This window comes from Lipomyces doorenjongii (genome assembly GCF_038497915.1).
Source record: "Lipomyces doorenjongii strain NRRL Y-27504 unplaced genomic scaffold V1508scaffold_37, whole genome shotgun sequence".
Classification (NCBI taxonomy): domain Eukaryota; kingdom Fungi; phylum Ascomycota; class Lipomycetes; order Lipomycetales; family Lipomycetaceae; genus Lipomyces; species Lipomyces doorenjongii.
This window is the reverse complement of record NW_027118104.1, coordinates 21,834-37,251: the sequence shown is the minus strand read 5'-3', so window position 1 is coordinate 37,251 and position 15,418 is coordinate 21,834. Positions and strand designations below refer to the sequence as shown.

At 47.6% G+C, this 15,418-nt stretch overlaps 6 protein-coding genes across 6 annotated transcripts; 1 reads left to right on the top strand and 5 right to left on the bottom strand.

The window, feature by feature from the left end:
• Nucleotides 1-372: 372 nt before the first annotated feature.
• Nucleotides 373-1,744, bottom strand: V1508DRAFT_433495 (uncharacterized protein; the record flags this gene model as incomplete). Its single annotated transcript, XM_066941990.1, has 2 exons — nt 373-1,478; nt 1,528-1,744. The coding sequence occupies 2 exons, from the start codon at nt 1,742-1,744 to the stop codon at nt 373-375; spliced, it is 1,323 nt and encodes a 440-aa protein (XP_066794834.1).
• Nucleotides 1,745-2,163: 419 nt separating this feature from the next.
• On the top strand, nt 2,164-3,423 carry V1508DRAFT_462738 (HAD-like domain-containing protein). Its single transcript, XM_066942844.1, has 4 exons — nt 2,164-2,268; nt 2,351-2,445; nt 2,493-2,563; nt 2,618-3,423. Exons 1-4 carry the CDS (start codon nt 2,203-2,205, stop codon nt 3,124-3,126), a joined length of 741 nt encoding a protein of 246 aa, XP_066794833.1. The 5' UTR covers nt 2,164-2,202; the 3' UTR covers nt 3,127-3,423.
• V1508DRAFT_179271 (chloride channel) lies at nt 3,243-6,495 on the bottom strand. Its single transcript, XM_066936125.1, has 6 exons — nt 6,076-6,495; nt 5,739-6,023; nt 5,355-5,690; nt 5,213-5,304; nt 5,088-5,165; nt 3,243-5,032 (listed from the first exon to the last, which is right to left on the bottom strand). The coding sequence occupies exons 1-6, from the start codon at nt 6,137-6,139 to the stop codon at nt 3,500-3,502; spliced, it is 2,388 nt and encodes a 795-aa protein (XP_066794832.1). The 5' UTR covers nt 6,140-6,495; the 3' UTR covers nt 3,243-3,499.
• An 843-nt stretch (nt 6,496-7,338) lies between these two features.
• On the bottom strand, nt 7,339-11,618 carry V1508DRAFT_420314 (carbamoyl-phosphate synthase L chain, ATP binding domain-containing protein). The gene is made up of 6 exons (XM_066940729.1): nt 11,598-11,618; nt 11,376-11,542; nt 11,237-11,274; nt 11,034-11,115; nt 10,228-10,984; nt 7,339-10,175 (listed from the first exon to the last, which is right to left on the bottom strand). The coding sequence occupies exons 2-6, from the start codon at nt 11,479-11,481 to the stop codon at nt 7,595-7,597; spliced, it is 3,564 nt and encodes a 1,187-aa protein (XP_066794831.1). The 5' UTR covers nt 11,482-11,542; nt 11,598-11,618; the 3' UTR covers nt 7,339-7,594.
• Nucleotides 11,619-12,893: 1,275 nt separating this feature from the next.
• V1508DRAFT_420310 (RNA polymerase II subunit A) lies at nt 12,894-13,730 on the bottom strand. The gene has a single exon (XM_066940728.1). It carries the CDS (start codon nt 13,626-13,628, stop codon nt 13,035-13,037), a length of 594 nt encoding a protein of 197 aa, XP_066794830.1. The 5' UTR covers nt 13,629-13,730; the 3' UTR covers nt 12,894-13,034.
• V1508DRAFT_420305 (Alpha/Beta hydrolase protein) lies at nt 13,731-15,378 on the bottom strand. Its single transcript, XM_066940727.1, has 9 exons — nt 14,949-15,378; nt 14,809-14,877; nt 14,700-14,752; nt 14,623-14,643; nt 14,557-14,572; nt 14,352-14,507; nt 14,246-14,301; nt 14,003-14,200; nt 13,731-13,947 (listed from the first exon to the last, which is right to left on the bottom strand). The coding sequence occupies exons 1-9, from the start codon at nt 15,201-15,203 to the stop codon at nt 13,860-13,862; spliced, it is 912 nt and encodes a 303-aa protein (XP_066794829.1). The 5' UTR covers nt 15,204-15,378; the 3' UTR covers nt 13,731-13,859.
• Nucleotides 15,379-15,418: the final 40 nt, after the last annotated feature.

The window sequence follows — 15,418 nt, the reverse complement described above, 5'->3', positions numbered from 1 at the left end:
ACGCGTACCGTGCGCGCCAGTCTCCTGCATGTGGTCACCCACTAGTGCCGCAAATGAAGAGAATTACGCGCTCTATCTTAAAATACTGTAAATATACAATCGTTGCTAAATTTGTGCATTCAATATTTACCGATATGGGATTGTATGTTTAGTATGCCGTATAATTGGATCTGCGCTGTCATATACGCATGGACTCCGTGTTCCACGACTTTATTCACTCAAATACATGAAACTCTCATGACACAGCAAAATCAGAATGGTATTTAGAGTCGTAAATACACATCGTGACAGTTGAATCTTCAATGCGTTAACAGCAGGAAGACAAAATCTCATATATATTATGTCAGGGTCATTTTTTGACTCACAAACAGATCACGACACCTCGATACTGTAGGGCAAGTCATCCGGCATTCGTTCAATATCATCAGGCTCGTACGTTACAGTGCTGGGTATATTTTTCGGCTTATATCGCTTATCCAGAGCTTGTTTCCACTTCACACTCCAGTGCATGACCGCATCTTTCGGTATCTCCCTCCTCCGTCCCAAATTCGGCAAATAACGCGTCTCCCAAACTCCCGTGTCCCGTATGTCCACCATATATGGCAGTGGAAGCAGCTCCAAAGCCCACCATCGCAGCGCCGCGTAATGACCCTTCCCAACTTTTGAATCCATCGAGAGCATATCGTGCGCCCGCGACACAACCGCGCTAACGGATCCTCTAAGCGCAAACGCACCGATAGCTTCTTCCGAAAAATTCAATCCCAGATCGCGCGCCTCGCGTACCATCCATCGAAGACTCAGATCCGTTAGCTGCCCACCGGTTTCTCTATCAGTTGACCAGCCACCCCCAATGTCGCCGTGATTCCCAGGAAACCAGCGTTCGACAATATCGTTTGTGTCAGGCATTTGCGACAAACTATGCGCATGTGCGTTACTGTGATACAAATTCTGCTTAAACTTTGACCTGCGCTCGTCCACACTGATCGCGTGCCGCAGATGCTTCACTATTCGCGCTCGCGCTGTCAGCGGGAAAATTCGATTCCGTATCAGACCAACCGAATTTATTGAATCCCACAGACCAAGGAAGTGGATCTCGGGAACTGAGATCGAAAACGTATTCTTAAAGCGGTCCGCTAGCAAGCTGGCTCTGCAGCATGGATTGGATGGCTGTCCATGATTTTCCCAATTCTTGTAAATTTCCCACGCACAGGGCACTAATTCCTCACCTCCACTACCAATCAAGCCGACACGTTCAATCATGCTTGCGAGAATCCGTGCTGTGAATGCGCCACGGCTGAATCCAAACATCCAGATTCGGTCGCCATAATTGTAGTATCGTATCAAGAAGCGGTATCCAGCCACAATATGATCGTCGAATGAGTATGCAATAATCGCGTCCAAATGCAGGAGTAATGTACGCCATTTTGACGATACACAGTCGAAGTCGTTGTCACTACCTATATACGTTCCAATCCCCGCTGTGATTATTATGTTAGCTCAAAAAGCATTGTGGGACTGGATACGCACGCTGGTAATAATGAATCTGCGTATTACCGGTCCGCTCTATCATCTGATAAAGCTTCAGCACATTCGACGGTGGTCTTTCACCAAACTTCGAACCCGTCCCATCAAAACACAGAACCAAATTCTTCCCTTCGAAACCATCCTCGGCAGTAGCGTACGAACCCGGGGATAATGTCGTGCTAGATTCTAGACTGCTGGTGGTTTCAGGTGAACGCGACATAATTGTCCGAAATGAGCCTAAATAAAATATTTAGATGAGAAAAGCTGATGGCCGGTCGGCCGACGCACAGAGGCTGGAAATTGCGCGTGTGGATGCCAACTTCTGATAAGGACTGAGATAGTAATTAGGAAGTCGTCAGGGCCACAGCCATTTAGCAAATAGTCGCCACTGTCATAATTCCTGCTTTCAAAATATTTATAGTATACAACAGCTTCCTGTTATTTCACAAGAAAGCGACTTAAGATCAGAAATCCTGACGAGTTTCTTTGAATATCCGGCCCTTACATATGGCAAATGTGAGTTACATACACCCAACGTGGCAATTCGCCGTTACAGCCGCACATTTCCTTATCTTACCCGGCCCAAGTTGTGGGGGTTTCAAAAGCCGGCAATATGCTACTCGGATTCTTTCAGTGTAGCATCCTACAATTGATTAGATTAGAATCACTCTCTCCAAAATGTTGATTGCTCCTACTGTTAAAGCTATAGTCTTTACTGACTGGGACGGAACTGTCACCCTTCAGGTAGTTTGGATTACATCTTATCGCGTTCTATAGTGGTTTCACAGTTGTATTGTTAAGAATCTAATTTCGTGTACAAATGTAGGACAGCAATGATTTCATGACTGATAACATTGGATTCGGCGAGACGCGACGAAGAGAACTCAACATTGAAGTTCTCCGGGGTCGGTGGACATTCAGGTAAGTTTTAATCTGGTCATAGATGCATCCGACTAATTCCCTTTAAGAGATGCGTTCCGCGACATGTTAGACTCCGTCCACAAGCCATTTCCAGAGTGTATCGAGTACCTCAAAGAGAGTATGTAGAATTTTCACGGGAATGGGATTGGCGACAGGAATAATGATAAGCTAGACATTGAACTCGACCCTGGATTCGCGGATTTCTACAAGTGGGCTAAGGAGGCTGGCATTCCTGTTATCGTTGTTTCGAGCGGCATGAAGCCCATAATTCACGCACTATTAGTCAAGCTTGTCGGCCAGGACGCGGCGAATAATATAGAGATTGTCGCGAACGATGTCAAGGTCAACGATGATGGCTCTTGGGACATCGTCTATCGCGACGAGTCTGGATTCGGACACGACAAGTCTCGGGCTATCAAGCCGTACGCGGAGTTGCCGAAGGAAGAGCGACCCATGCTCTTTTATGCTGGCGACGGTGTTTCGGATCTGTCGGCTGCTCGCGAGACAGATTTGTTGTTTGCGAAGGCCGGACGTGATCTGATCACGTATTGCGAGCGTGAGGGACTTCCGTACACTGTGTTCCATACTTATACGGACATCCACGACAAGGTCAAGGCTATCGTCAATGGCGAAGTCACTCTTGAGAGTGCTATCGAGAACGAGAATGTCGAGGCTTTATAAAGTAAAAACTTCGGTATTTATAGATAGTGCGATAACGAGACATAGAGAATAGAGCGGGAAATTCTCGTTATATGTATATTTTGTTATAGACCTTCTGCGAGGTACATATTGTGGCGATATATAGGACTTCGGTGGACTTAGATCTTGTCATAATATGCAAGCGGTATAGATTTTTTATATGGCTACTTTTGGGTTAATGGGATGTATCAATCTAACTTGTAATTGAGAGACAGCAATAATTGCTGCCATTGAAGTAACGTTAGGTGAGACATAAACACATCCTTCGATTACATTTAATAATCGACCACAAATATGCAGTTCCCTACCCCAATTTCCCATATTATACCCAAACAGCAGCCGACACAAAACGTAACTAATGTTTATTAAACTGATACTTCAGCAGGTCCTTTGGGGTGATAAGCCCACACAACCGGCCGCGATACTCGACCAAAATAACGCTCGGACCCAATTTCTTGAACAGCTCCATTACTGTCTCGAGTGGGAACTTGGGATTAACGGTGATTGGCGTAATATCAATGAATTGCGAAAAGTCGACATGCATACCCCCATGAACTTCCTCAGGCATTCCACCGGCAGAAGCTTGACCCCCTATAACAACAGCGGGCATAAGACTCGGCGCTTCATCTTGATCATTCGGAATATCAATATGCAATGGCCGCAGCTGCGGTGATGCACTTTTCGCCATATTCACCGTGGCCATTCCCGTCGGTAAGTCATATGAGCTGGCATTCCCCGAACTCACCACCGCCGAGCTGTCGTAACCATCACTCACAGCACCATTACTATTAGTCGCCGCGTTTCCAGTGATAGCCGACACTGATGCAGGGTGCAGTGGCTTTTGGTCTGGCGTGGTGAAGAAACACTTAGCGGTAGGCTGTATAGGGCTACTTCGTTTAGCGCGCTCAATGGCATACTGGAGTTCCGTACGGCCGATATATCCAGATAATATCATCGATCGCGTGTCTTCCACGACCGGGAAGCCGCCATAATTTGTCTGTTTCAACATATCTTCGACCTCGCCAAGAACCATACCGTACGAAGGAAGCACAGATACGTCCTGAATCATCGCATCCGACACGTTAACGCCAAATACGTGTTCTTCTTTATTATCCAAGAATGGGAACCCATTGAAAAAGATAGTTTGGTCGGCAATCCCGCCTTTGCCGAACTTCTCATTAATAATCTTCGTCACTCCGACCACAATCATTGTCGGTAAGATGTAGGTAAGAGCGCCAGTTAGCTCGAACATGATGACGACGACGGAGACCGTGATGTTCATGATTCCGGAGAGTGCGGCCCCTGCCCCCAAAAATGCGTAAGTTCCGGGTGTAATGCACGGTTGGTCCTTTGAGCAGGCGGCGAAAAATGCAGATTCGGGGTGAGACTCGTGCAGGATCTGGACAATAGTTCCAACTAATCGTCCAAACGACGCGCCGATGGCCATAGATGGAACGAAAATACCGGCAGGAACTTTACTGCCGTACGAAACAATGACAAGAAGTGTACGAGCGACTGTTGCAAAGATCAATGACGCTATTAGACGTGATCTGTTAGACGGTTCACATAGTCCATCGTAATCCTCGCCACCCTCGCATTCCCTAAATAAAATCTCTAAGCTCTCTGTCATGTCGATTTTCAAGAACTTGTTGAAGTAACAGATAACCGCTGTGATTCCAGCAAGACAAGCGGCCTCCTCAATAGCGTACTTTCCGAGGTGTTTCTTGCGGAATGCCTGTGCTTCTAGGTTCCATTTACTAACGAAGATGCCGTATAATCCACCAAAAACACCGAGGACTATAAAAAAGATGATTTCAAAGAAATGCCAGTCTCTATCATAATGAACCTGGAACATTACAAGCTGGCCTGTGCGAAAAGGGTTGATAGCCTAGAGAATCAGTCTCAAACGTCTCAAAGGAATATGCCATCATGGGAATACATACAGCTAGTACAGCAGTTCCGAAAAGGGCACAGAAATAGCTCCGCCACATAGTCTTCAAACTAAAATTTGATGAAATTTCCTACTTCTTGTTACTCTATGTCGCTGTTAAAGTACGTATTCAAATACCTCCAGAGAGAATAAGACGCCACCTATCGGACTGCCAAAAGCAACTGCAACGCCAGTAGCGGCGCATGCTGTCAATATTTCCCTCATTTTTGCTACGCGTGTTAGCATTTACACCATCGAATAGTAATAAAATATATCCTACCTGCATTTCGTCGATATCGACTGAAACACCTTGCAATAACATTTCCAGCGCATACGGCATAATGCACACTTGGTCCCTCCTTTCCAACGCTCAAGCCAGAGGCTATAGCCAATGGCAAGCCGAGGGACTTTATTAGTAATGTCCAACCTCCCAGAAACCCTTTCATGACAAAGCCAGAGACAATACATTTAATTTCGGAAATACCTGATCCTGCGGCATATGGGGCATAGGATTTTACGAGAAAAGCACTCATGGTCGCAAAACATACTGATAGAATGACGAATACGAGGTAGTTGAATATTGACCACGACGACCACTGATGCCATTCTGGACATCCTGTATCACATTAATATACAGGCTACAAACCTGACTCGCATTACTAACCGACATCCGCTCCGGAACAGCAAAAACTCTCATTGAGATAAAAGCCAGTCGTGCAATAGCCCAACTTAATATCCGAGAGCCACTCCGTGATAATATTTAGCATGCCGGCAATCGCACCGATAGACGCGCCGATGCAACTGACCACAATCCACCCTTGTATAGACCCGTATAATTCCCGTAAATGAGCCAATACTGTTGCAAGCCAACTTCTGCCGTAGATTTTTAAACTCCGCGAGCGTCGGACTCGCTGTCGTAGTTGTTCTCGCGCTGCGTCTTGTACCCAGTCTAGAATAGCTTAACAAGAATTTGGACGATATCTCTCCTTTGTACAGCATACCTATCGTGGAGAAGTCCTCATATCGTTTGATCTCGGCAATCTCTTCAAAATCAGTTGCAGCCATATTCAAGCTCTTCAATTATGGGCAACTCTGCTGCTTTCATACCAGGGCGAGCTCTCTCGGATGGGGATATAGTGAGACAATATTCGGCACTCACTTACTCTCCAGCTGAGCTCTGGCTTTGCCGGCAATAAATTAGTAATAATATAGAAGACCGACGTAACTGGCCTGTGATCATAAATGTAATTGAGCGCGAATAGAGAAGACAAGATACAAATGTTAAGTGTAAAAGTTAGGTCGGTACAGATATTAGGTCGGTCCAGATACGTCATCGCAGACTGCAGCTCTGCGATTTCCCGGAACGGCAGTTGCAACGGGTTAGGCGAGCTCGTTGGTTCCAATACTACGGAGGCTAGTAACTTCTGAATCCTTCCATTCTGACGCGATTGAACAACGTATTATCTCTCCAGTGAATACTTGCTGATTTATTTTGACACTCTTCATAATCGTATTCTAATTTCGGTTCAATTCAACCAGTCCGTTGTGCCAGTGCCTCCCAGCAGGAGCTATTGCGTGGCGTTATGAGCGCAGCTTCACAGGGAATGGAATAGTCTACTTCTAATACCCCAACATCTACCTTTTTGTTCCGTTTCATTGTCCGATTTCATTGCTACGGTAGCTTATACATTGGCATCAATCGACGATTCATGGGCACCTTGACATTATTGCATTCTGAGTCAACCGTCGACGCTAACTCCACCTAGACTGATGCAAATTCAGGGGTCACTTATCCAAGAAGCTCCAGGCAGCGCATATGCCGACAATGTTGGTTCTTGACAACCATCCTTGACTAAGATTCCGCTTGACTCCTGCGCGCTACTCAGTATCGCCGCGCTGCCTACGTGACTCTTATTGACGGCATCACTGGGACTGGGGCAGATATTGCACCGGAAGCATCCTGATGATGGGTTTTGGATCGCCCTGCCGATGATACATACGATATCGCCTGCGTAGGATAGGTCTACGTCTATCCGATCTCGGCTGCCGACGGCAACCATTACTGTTCTTTCTTGTCTGGATACTTAGTTGCTTGTACCGATCTTGTCCAGTCACGCATCCTATCTGCTTTTCATTCTCTGGCATCAGAGCGCGGCACAGCCGAATTCTCGGAAGCCAGATAAACCGGCTTGGTCTAGCTACACAATGGCGCGATAGATATTACGTAGTCAACCATCAACAAGCCAAATTTTCGAGCACTCACTGCCGCAATTTGTTTGATTTAGTAACTGACAGAATTTGAGCTACTAACTGACAACGTACACATACGATAATATGGAATCATATTGACAATTCTAATTACAATACAAACAAATAAACGCACGGCATTATCAAAAACGTATATATAGAAACAAGCAAATCTACTCATACCCCGAATCACTCAATACCAAATAATAGCTAAAATATAACAGATAATGTATCACATTGCATTCCTCGTCCCTACTACGTCTGTAACGAAAGTTAAGCATCTTGCTTGCCAATCTTGCAAATCAGGTCCGATCCATCAACCGAATCTCCCTCACGCACAACAACCTCGGAAACCACGCCCGACGCCTGGGCAGAGATAACCATCTCCATCTTCATGGCACTCAAAACAGCAATAGGATCGCCCTTCTTTACGAGCGACCCGTCCTTCACACGGACCTCGATGACGACACCCGACATAGGCGCCCCGACATGGGATGGATTGCTCGGGTCAGCCTTTGGTCGGGAGATGGACTCGACGGACGCTTTGTTGTCATCGACGGTGACTTGTCGGATCTCACCGTTCAACTCGAAAAATACCTCACGCTGGCCCGTGTGCGTTGAAAGCGGCCCGATCGCGAGTAGCTTGAGGATCAGGACCTTGCCCATTTCGATCTCGACGTTGAATTCCTCGCCAATCTCAGGTCGGCTGAGGAAGAACTTGGTCGGAAGAACACTCAAATCACCGTATTTCTTGACAAATGCCTGGTAATCCTCGTAAACTTTTGGGTACATAACAAACGACGCCACATCGCACTCTTTGATCGGGCCGTACTTCTTCTCCAAGTCTTTGCGGACAACAGCGAAATCAATTGGTGGAAGCATCTTTCCTGGGCGTTCGGTGAGCTTCTCGCGACGACCACGGAGAGCATTAGTGCGGAGTGGTTCGGGAAAGCCACCATACGGTTGACCAATGAGACCCTGGAAGAAATCGAGAACAGAGTCTGGGAAGTCGAGAGTCGCGGCCCGCTCGACGACGTCCTCTGAAGAGAGCTTATTGGACACCATGAACTGGGCCAAATCGCCTACCACCTTTGATGTAGGAGTGACCTTGACGAGATCTCCAAGTAACTTGTTGGCCTGGACGTATGCCCGCTTTGTTTCCAGCCACTGAGTACCGAGACCCAGTTGCTGCGCTTGGAAGAGCAGGTTGGTGAGCTGGCCACCAGGAATCTCGTGAATGTAGACATCTGGATCGGGACCCTTAAGATCGGCCTCGAAAACGGAATAGAGTAGACGTATCTGAGCCCAGTACGAGTCGATCTCGCGAATGTGATCGACATCAAGACCGGTGTCAATAGTACCTTGGAGAGTGGCAAGAAGAGCGATGATGGACGGCTGGGAGGTCATACCAGACATGGAGTTGGTGGCAACGTCGACAACGTCGGCACCAGCCTGGGCAGCAGCGGCCATAGACGCGACACCAGTACCAGCAGAGTCGTGGGTGTGGACGTGGATCGGCAAGTCAGGATACATCTCGCGGATGGTGCCGATAAGGATAGTAGCAGCCTGGGGCTTCATGGTACCAGCCATATCTTTGATACCTAGAATGTGCGTGCCCATGGCGACAACTTTATCAACGACGTCGAGGTAGTATTCCAAATTGTATTTCTTCCCTGGGTTCAACATATCGCCAGAGTAGCAAATGGTAGCCTCAACGATACCACCAGCCTTACGGGCTGCATCGACACCGACCTTGAGCTGCTCAAGATCGTTCAACGCATCGAAAACACGAAAGATATCGACACCGTTCTTCTTAGCCTGTAAACAGAAGTGATCAATGGCATTGTCGGGCAATGACGAGTAGGCCACACCATTCGCGCCACGGAGGAGCATCTGAAAAGGAATGTTGGGAACAAGCGCACGGAGCTTGCGGAGTCGATCCCAGGGGTCTTCGTACAGAAATCGCATAGCGACATCGAACGTGGCACCACCCCAGCACTCAAGCGAGAAGGCATTGGAGTAGGCGTAGGAAGTAGGGATAGCGACATTGGCAAAGTCGACAGTTCGTACACGGGTAGCGAGCAGCGACTGGTGAGCATCACGCCAGGTGGTATCCATTATAAGGGTGCCCTTGTAACCACGCACAGCCTTGGCGAAGGCCTCAGGACCTTGCTCGAGATAGATGTTGCGCCAACCCTGCTTGCAGGGTTCGGTGGTAGATAGTGGCTCACCAGAGGCGTCCTTGAGAACTGGCATGATTATTGGTGTTTTGAGCTTGGGTTCGCCGATCTGACCTTTGATGGAACTGCCGTTGACGGCGAGGTCGCCGAGGTACGCAAGAAGCTTCTGAGCTCGGTTCTGGGAAACCATCATGTCGAAGAGTTCTGGTGTATCGTCGATGAAAGTGGTCCAGCAATTTCCGGCTACGAAAGTCTCGTGCGTGAGGAGCGCGAGCACGAACGGAATATTAGTCTTGACACCACGGATACGAAACTCGATCAAGGCACGAAGCATCTTCCTTCGAGCAATCTCGTAGGTAGAGCCAGAGCAAGTACACTTGACCAACATAGAGTCGTAGAAAGGGGTGATTATGGCACCAGCAAAGCCGTTACCACCGTCGAGACGAACACCATTGCCGCCAGCGGATCTATAAACCTCAATCTTACCAGTGTCTGGTTGGAAGTTCTTGGTAGGGTCTTCTGTCGTAATACGGCACTGAATGGCGAAACCGCGAGACGAGATGTGATCCTGGGTGAGGCCCAGCTGGGCCAAGGTCGCGCCAGCCGCAATCTGGATCTGAGCGGCGACGATATCAATACCAGTAATCTCCTCAGTAATAGTGTGCTCGACTTGACTGTGCAACTGTTAGCGTGTTGTACAAGATACGTGACAAGGCGAAGTAATACATTCTGGGATTGATCTCAATGAAATAATGTCTGTTGTCGCTGTCGACCAAGAACTCTGCGGTACCAGCGTTGCGGTACTTGACTGAGGAAGCCAGTTTGACGGCGTCCTTAAGGATCGCATCGCGGACCGACTTTGGAAGATCCTTAGCCGGCGCAACCTCGACAACCTTTTGGTGACGTCGCTGGACGGAACAATCACGTTCGAAGAAATGGACAACATTGCCTTCGGCATCACCGAGAAGCTGGACCTCAATATGCTTCGGCTTGTCCAGGAATCGCTCGATGAAGACGGTGCCATTGCCGAACGCGGACTTGGCTTCCGAGGATGCTCGCAAGAAAGCATCCTTGATGTCGTCACCCTCACGAACGACACGCATGCCACGGCCACCGCCACCGAAAGCAGCCTTGATGATGACTGGGAAGCCGTACTTCTCAACGAAAGCTTCGGCCTCAGACAGTTCAGCGACCGGACCAGGGGTGCCAGGCACGACGGGGACGTTGTTCTGCATAGCAATAGTTCGGGCAGACACCTTATCACCAAGGGCATCGATGACGTTGTAGGGAGGACCGACCCAGGCAATGCCAGCCTCTTCGACTTTGCGTGCAAATTCGGAGTTCTCAGACAAGAAACCGTAACCAGGGTGGATCATGGATACGTTGTGTTCCTTGGCGATCTTGATAATCTCATCCATCTGAAGATAGGCCTGAACTGGAGTGTACTGGCCACGCTTGCCGATCGGATAGGCCTCGTCAGCCTCTGTGACATGTTAATACTGTGGTTGATTTGTTGCATGTGATGAACGTACTTTGTCTGTGCATGGATAAACGATCTTCATAGGAGTAGACAGCGACGGTCTGCATGCTAAGTTCATGGGCAGTACGGAAGATCTGGAAGATTAGAATCATACTCAGAACTAATGAAAAAGACTGTAAGAGGACATACACGAATGGCTAATCAAGAACCGCAAAAGGCGTTATAGTTAGTTTCTTCATCACAAACATGACGTAGACGAATGGAAGACCTACGAATTTCACCACGATTTGCGACTAAAACCAGCAACTGTCAGTATTAATGCTACACCGATACAATTTGACCAGAACGAAGCAAAGTGGGCCCAATTGGAGAAGAAACAGCATTCGTGACGTACCCAAGATCTTGTTCATGGAGCCTAAGATTGCTGTCTGCTCGCGCATGCGCTGCATGGTGGAGAGAGTTGTGCTGTCTGCAGCGTTCGAGTAGTCGGCGGCAGACATGATTTCGAAGCCTTAAACAGCCTGGAGGAGGATGGAGGATGAGATGTGGATGGAGTGGGGACTGTCCGAAAGTTGGCCGCGGGGAGAACATGAAAAATATAAGCTTGGCTACCTGCTGGAAAGTTGGGGTCCAGGACGCCCAGAATAACTACAATAAAATATGGTGCCACGTTTACCAGAATAGGCTAATACTGGAGGTCATCTACTTCTCACTGTGAGGGCTCTAAGCGAGACACGCGTCGACGGCTGGCACCAGAATAATTGGCAGCGAAGTAGACGAGTCAATTGTCAATTCCAAAAATTTTGCACGCCGCACTTTTTAGCTGGCTGCACATGACACCTTTTTTTTTCTTTTTTTGCACACATTGTTTTGCGGACCTGCTGGGCATGTCCGCGTGATTATCATAATTGTATTTACTAATACTACAACGGTTATCTCACTGCGCCGCGCAGTTGCAAATTTTTCCTCAACAGACGCTGCGGTGCGGCGCCAATCCGAATGCTTCAGGCACAGGGAGTCACTCACCAAATAGCCGCCCACCATTGTGACGTCAGAGGGCGAACACTGCCCACCGAGTCCTAACTCCCATCCAAATTATTCGCTGTGAAAGATTCGGCCGACTGGCAATACAAGAAAGGCACTTATAGTCTGATAAAGTATGACACTTATCTTGTTTACACTTGTAGCACATAAACACGAAAATATTGCCCGTGATCGTTTGCCTGTACACTGCTAGGGCAATGTGACCTTGCCTCGCACACTCGGTTGTCGACGGCAATCGACTATGTCGAGAGTAGCAGTGTTCCGACGACGAATACCATGATCTTCTGCTCGGGCGGAGTTAAGCATTTATCCGCGATCGAGTCATCTTTTCCGTCTTGACCATGATAGCTGGGGTGCATATCAGCAGTCTAATGCTATATAAGTGGAGGCGGAAAATACTCAGCTGCTGCTCCATGAACAGGAATAGGCAAATCTACACAGTAACTTAGTAAAAAAAGTCACTTCTCACTGGACCCTAGTAAAAGCATGGGATAACACTCGTGTCAAGCCTCTTGGTCCCTACCAGTTCCGGCGACGCGTTCTCGACAGGGGGGAAGGCCAGTCTGGAACCGGAGTGGGTCCAAGAACGGCGAGAACCAAGCCACTCCGGTCCCAGTGACGCCTTGAAGAGGGGAGCCTGTGACAGGCTCATAAGGAACAGTGTTAGGTTTTGCCTCTGTGATTGTGGGGGTGGGGTGTGTCCCCGGAGGATTTCAACGCCTTGTCTAAATGGATGTTCCTTTCTATCGATCTTGAGCTTAGCTCGAGAATCTATACGTATACGCGCTGAGGCTTGGCTCCTTGCAAAAACAGATGGCATGCAAGGCGGGACCACCAGATCTCGACATTTTGTTCGTAATATTCAAATCCGGGGTTTTGTGGTCGTGTAATACAAGCGATGACCAAGAAATATATATAAATACGCAGAACTTAACTAAATAATGTCATACTAAGACGCCTTCAATGCAAATTTTTCACAACGAATTTGGCTGCCGCCAATTCTGGTCACTTAGAAATAGCAGACCGCATGCAACGCCGGAAAGTTCTTATACTCCTCCTGCCACTTCACCAGAACATCCAACACCAAATTATCCACATCCTCCGTCTCCTTCGCTGCCGCCGACAACAAATCCGCAAGTCTCAAAATCGCTTGTCCACCAACCGCAGCCTCCTCGTGATTATCCTTAATATCCACATTAATGACATGCACCATCCTATTGTAATTCTCCCCTCTATTCAGTAAATCGTCGCACACGGCATCAAAACAGCGCTCCTCGCAGGTAATTACGACGTCGAAAATCTGCTTCTGTTCTTGCCATCGTTCCGGTGCGCGCTTGATCTTGCGGTTACGGTCGATCATACTCAGTACGCCGTTTGAGGTGTAGAGTTTCTGGTCCTTGACGAGTAGTTCGTTGTAGATCTCGTCGTACGGAGTACCGAACATGTAAATGTTCGGCCGATCGAGCGTTGGCCCGGGAAGCCGGACTGCTGAGCCAGTGCCGAACGACGACACGTCGTAGCCGGCGGTTTGAAGCGTCCGGTGGGCTTCCATTGATCTGTTCTGATTGGACGCACATACTGTACAAAATTTTAGACTTGCCATTATAAATTCTTCCGTCAATATACAATTATTGTCTGGCGTTGGTTGTGTGATAGAAAGTAGTGATCATGACAGAAGTTGTTAGATGTCATTTAAGGGTATCGTGGCTACGAATTATTTAGGTCATCTCATGGTGTTACAAATGTTAATTAGCACCACACTCATATCACCGTCATCCAATACTCCGTCCAAACTGTACACCCTGTACATCTATAACCCTTCTCCAAGCTCTCACTACTGCGTCTTCTTCACAATGAAATCGTTCGAGAAATCGATAATGGAAGTCCAATAGCCATCTTTCAAATACGTCTCATTATGAGTCCTAGCATCATTAGCACTATACCCCACGCTATCAGGAACGCACGGAAGTAGCATACGCATTAGCGAATTGTCGCCAGACTTTGTTCGGGCTTTTGCAGATGTCATACAGAACCTTCATATGAACGGGAGGCACAATCTCGTCTTTCTCGCCGCTGAGAAAAAGGATGGGAAGCTTCTTTATTTTCAGGAGAAATTTTTCTGAGGGCCAAATTTGGTGGCACAGGAATGTAAAGTATTGCGCAATAGGTAGGACCCTGGAATTGTTAACAACCTACATCATGACGAGTCAAAAGACGTACATTGGTATTAGCGACGGGATACTGCGGAATGTGTTTTCGACAATTAGTCCTGCGACCTGGTACAATTAGTCATTGTGCATTGTCAAATCTGCCAAGCAAAACGTACTTCATCTTCGTGCTTTGCAGCCAAGTAAATAGCCGCAGCACCACCTAAACTCTGACCGTACAAGAGTATGCCAGTATCTTTCAACTCTTTCTCTTTCTTGAGGTACTCAAACACAGTCTCAGAGTCAATTTTAATGCCGGCTTCACTTGGTTTGCCCTGTAGTGTTGTTAGACTTGATAGTACCTGCATGACACATATGTCATACTGTGCTAAGACCGTATCTACCTATCGGGTTAGTATGTAACAAATTATTCACAAAAAAATTGCATACCCTCTATAAGAGAATAGCACTCTGTAGAAATGGTATAGGTTAGAACAGTGTCCTGCTTTCTTGCATTGAGTACCTACACGTTATATTGCAATATCTTGTAGAACGCTGAAGCGATCGGTAGCCGATGACCCTGTAGTACCTCGTCAATATTCATCCTGTATAACTCACTTCAGTCATAATACGCACCATATTTCCGGCATTGGCACAGAATATTATGACAGTCTGTCCATCAGCTCGCAATTCTGGATCAGTTTGCTTCAGGCACACATCAGCATTCAACCGTCACAACATCCCTCCAGCATAACAATGTGTGCGCCCACACTCACCTTCATAACGAATAATTTAATCTGCTCCCCGTCCGTAGTTTCCAGCGTAATATCTTCGTACGGGATACTATATCGATCTGGCGTCGGCACGTCCGTCCTACTTCCCACCGGAAAACTGCTGGGGTAAATCAACGCAGACTGCGCAAAGTAGAGTATAACTGCCAGAGTCCCAATACAGCTTATCCCAGTGGCGGATATGATTTTGAGTGATTTCAGAAGCAATCTGATGGACCAGTCTTGCGATGAGCCGTCCATCGGAATGTAGATCGTTGTGCAGTAGGTTTACGCGGAAATAGGTGGCGGGGTCCAGCTGATTCTGAAAAGATGTAAATGTAAACGCAACTTCAATAGATGCAGTAACGGACTGCTCTCATATTTTGTCTTAACGAGCGATCGATAACGTACAACGGGAGTAAATATTGAGTCGATCCTCTAGGCAACACTTGATCGGCTCCTGAATTCGCAGAGCC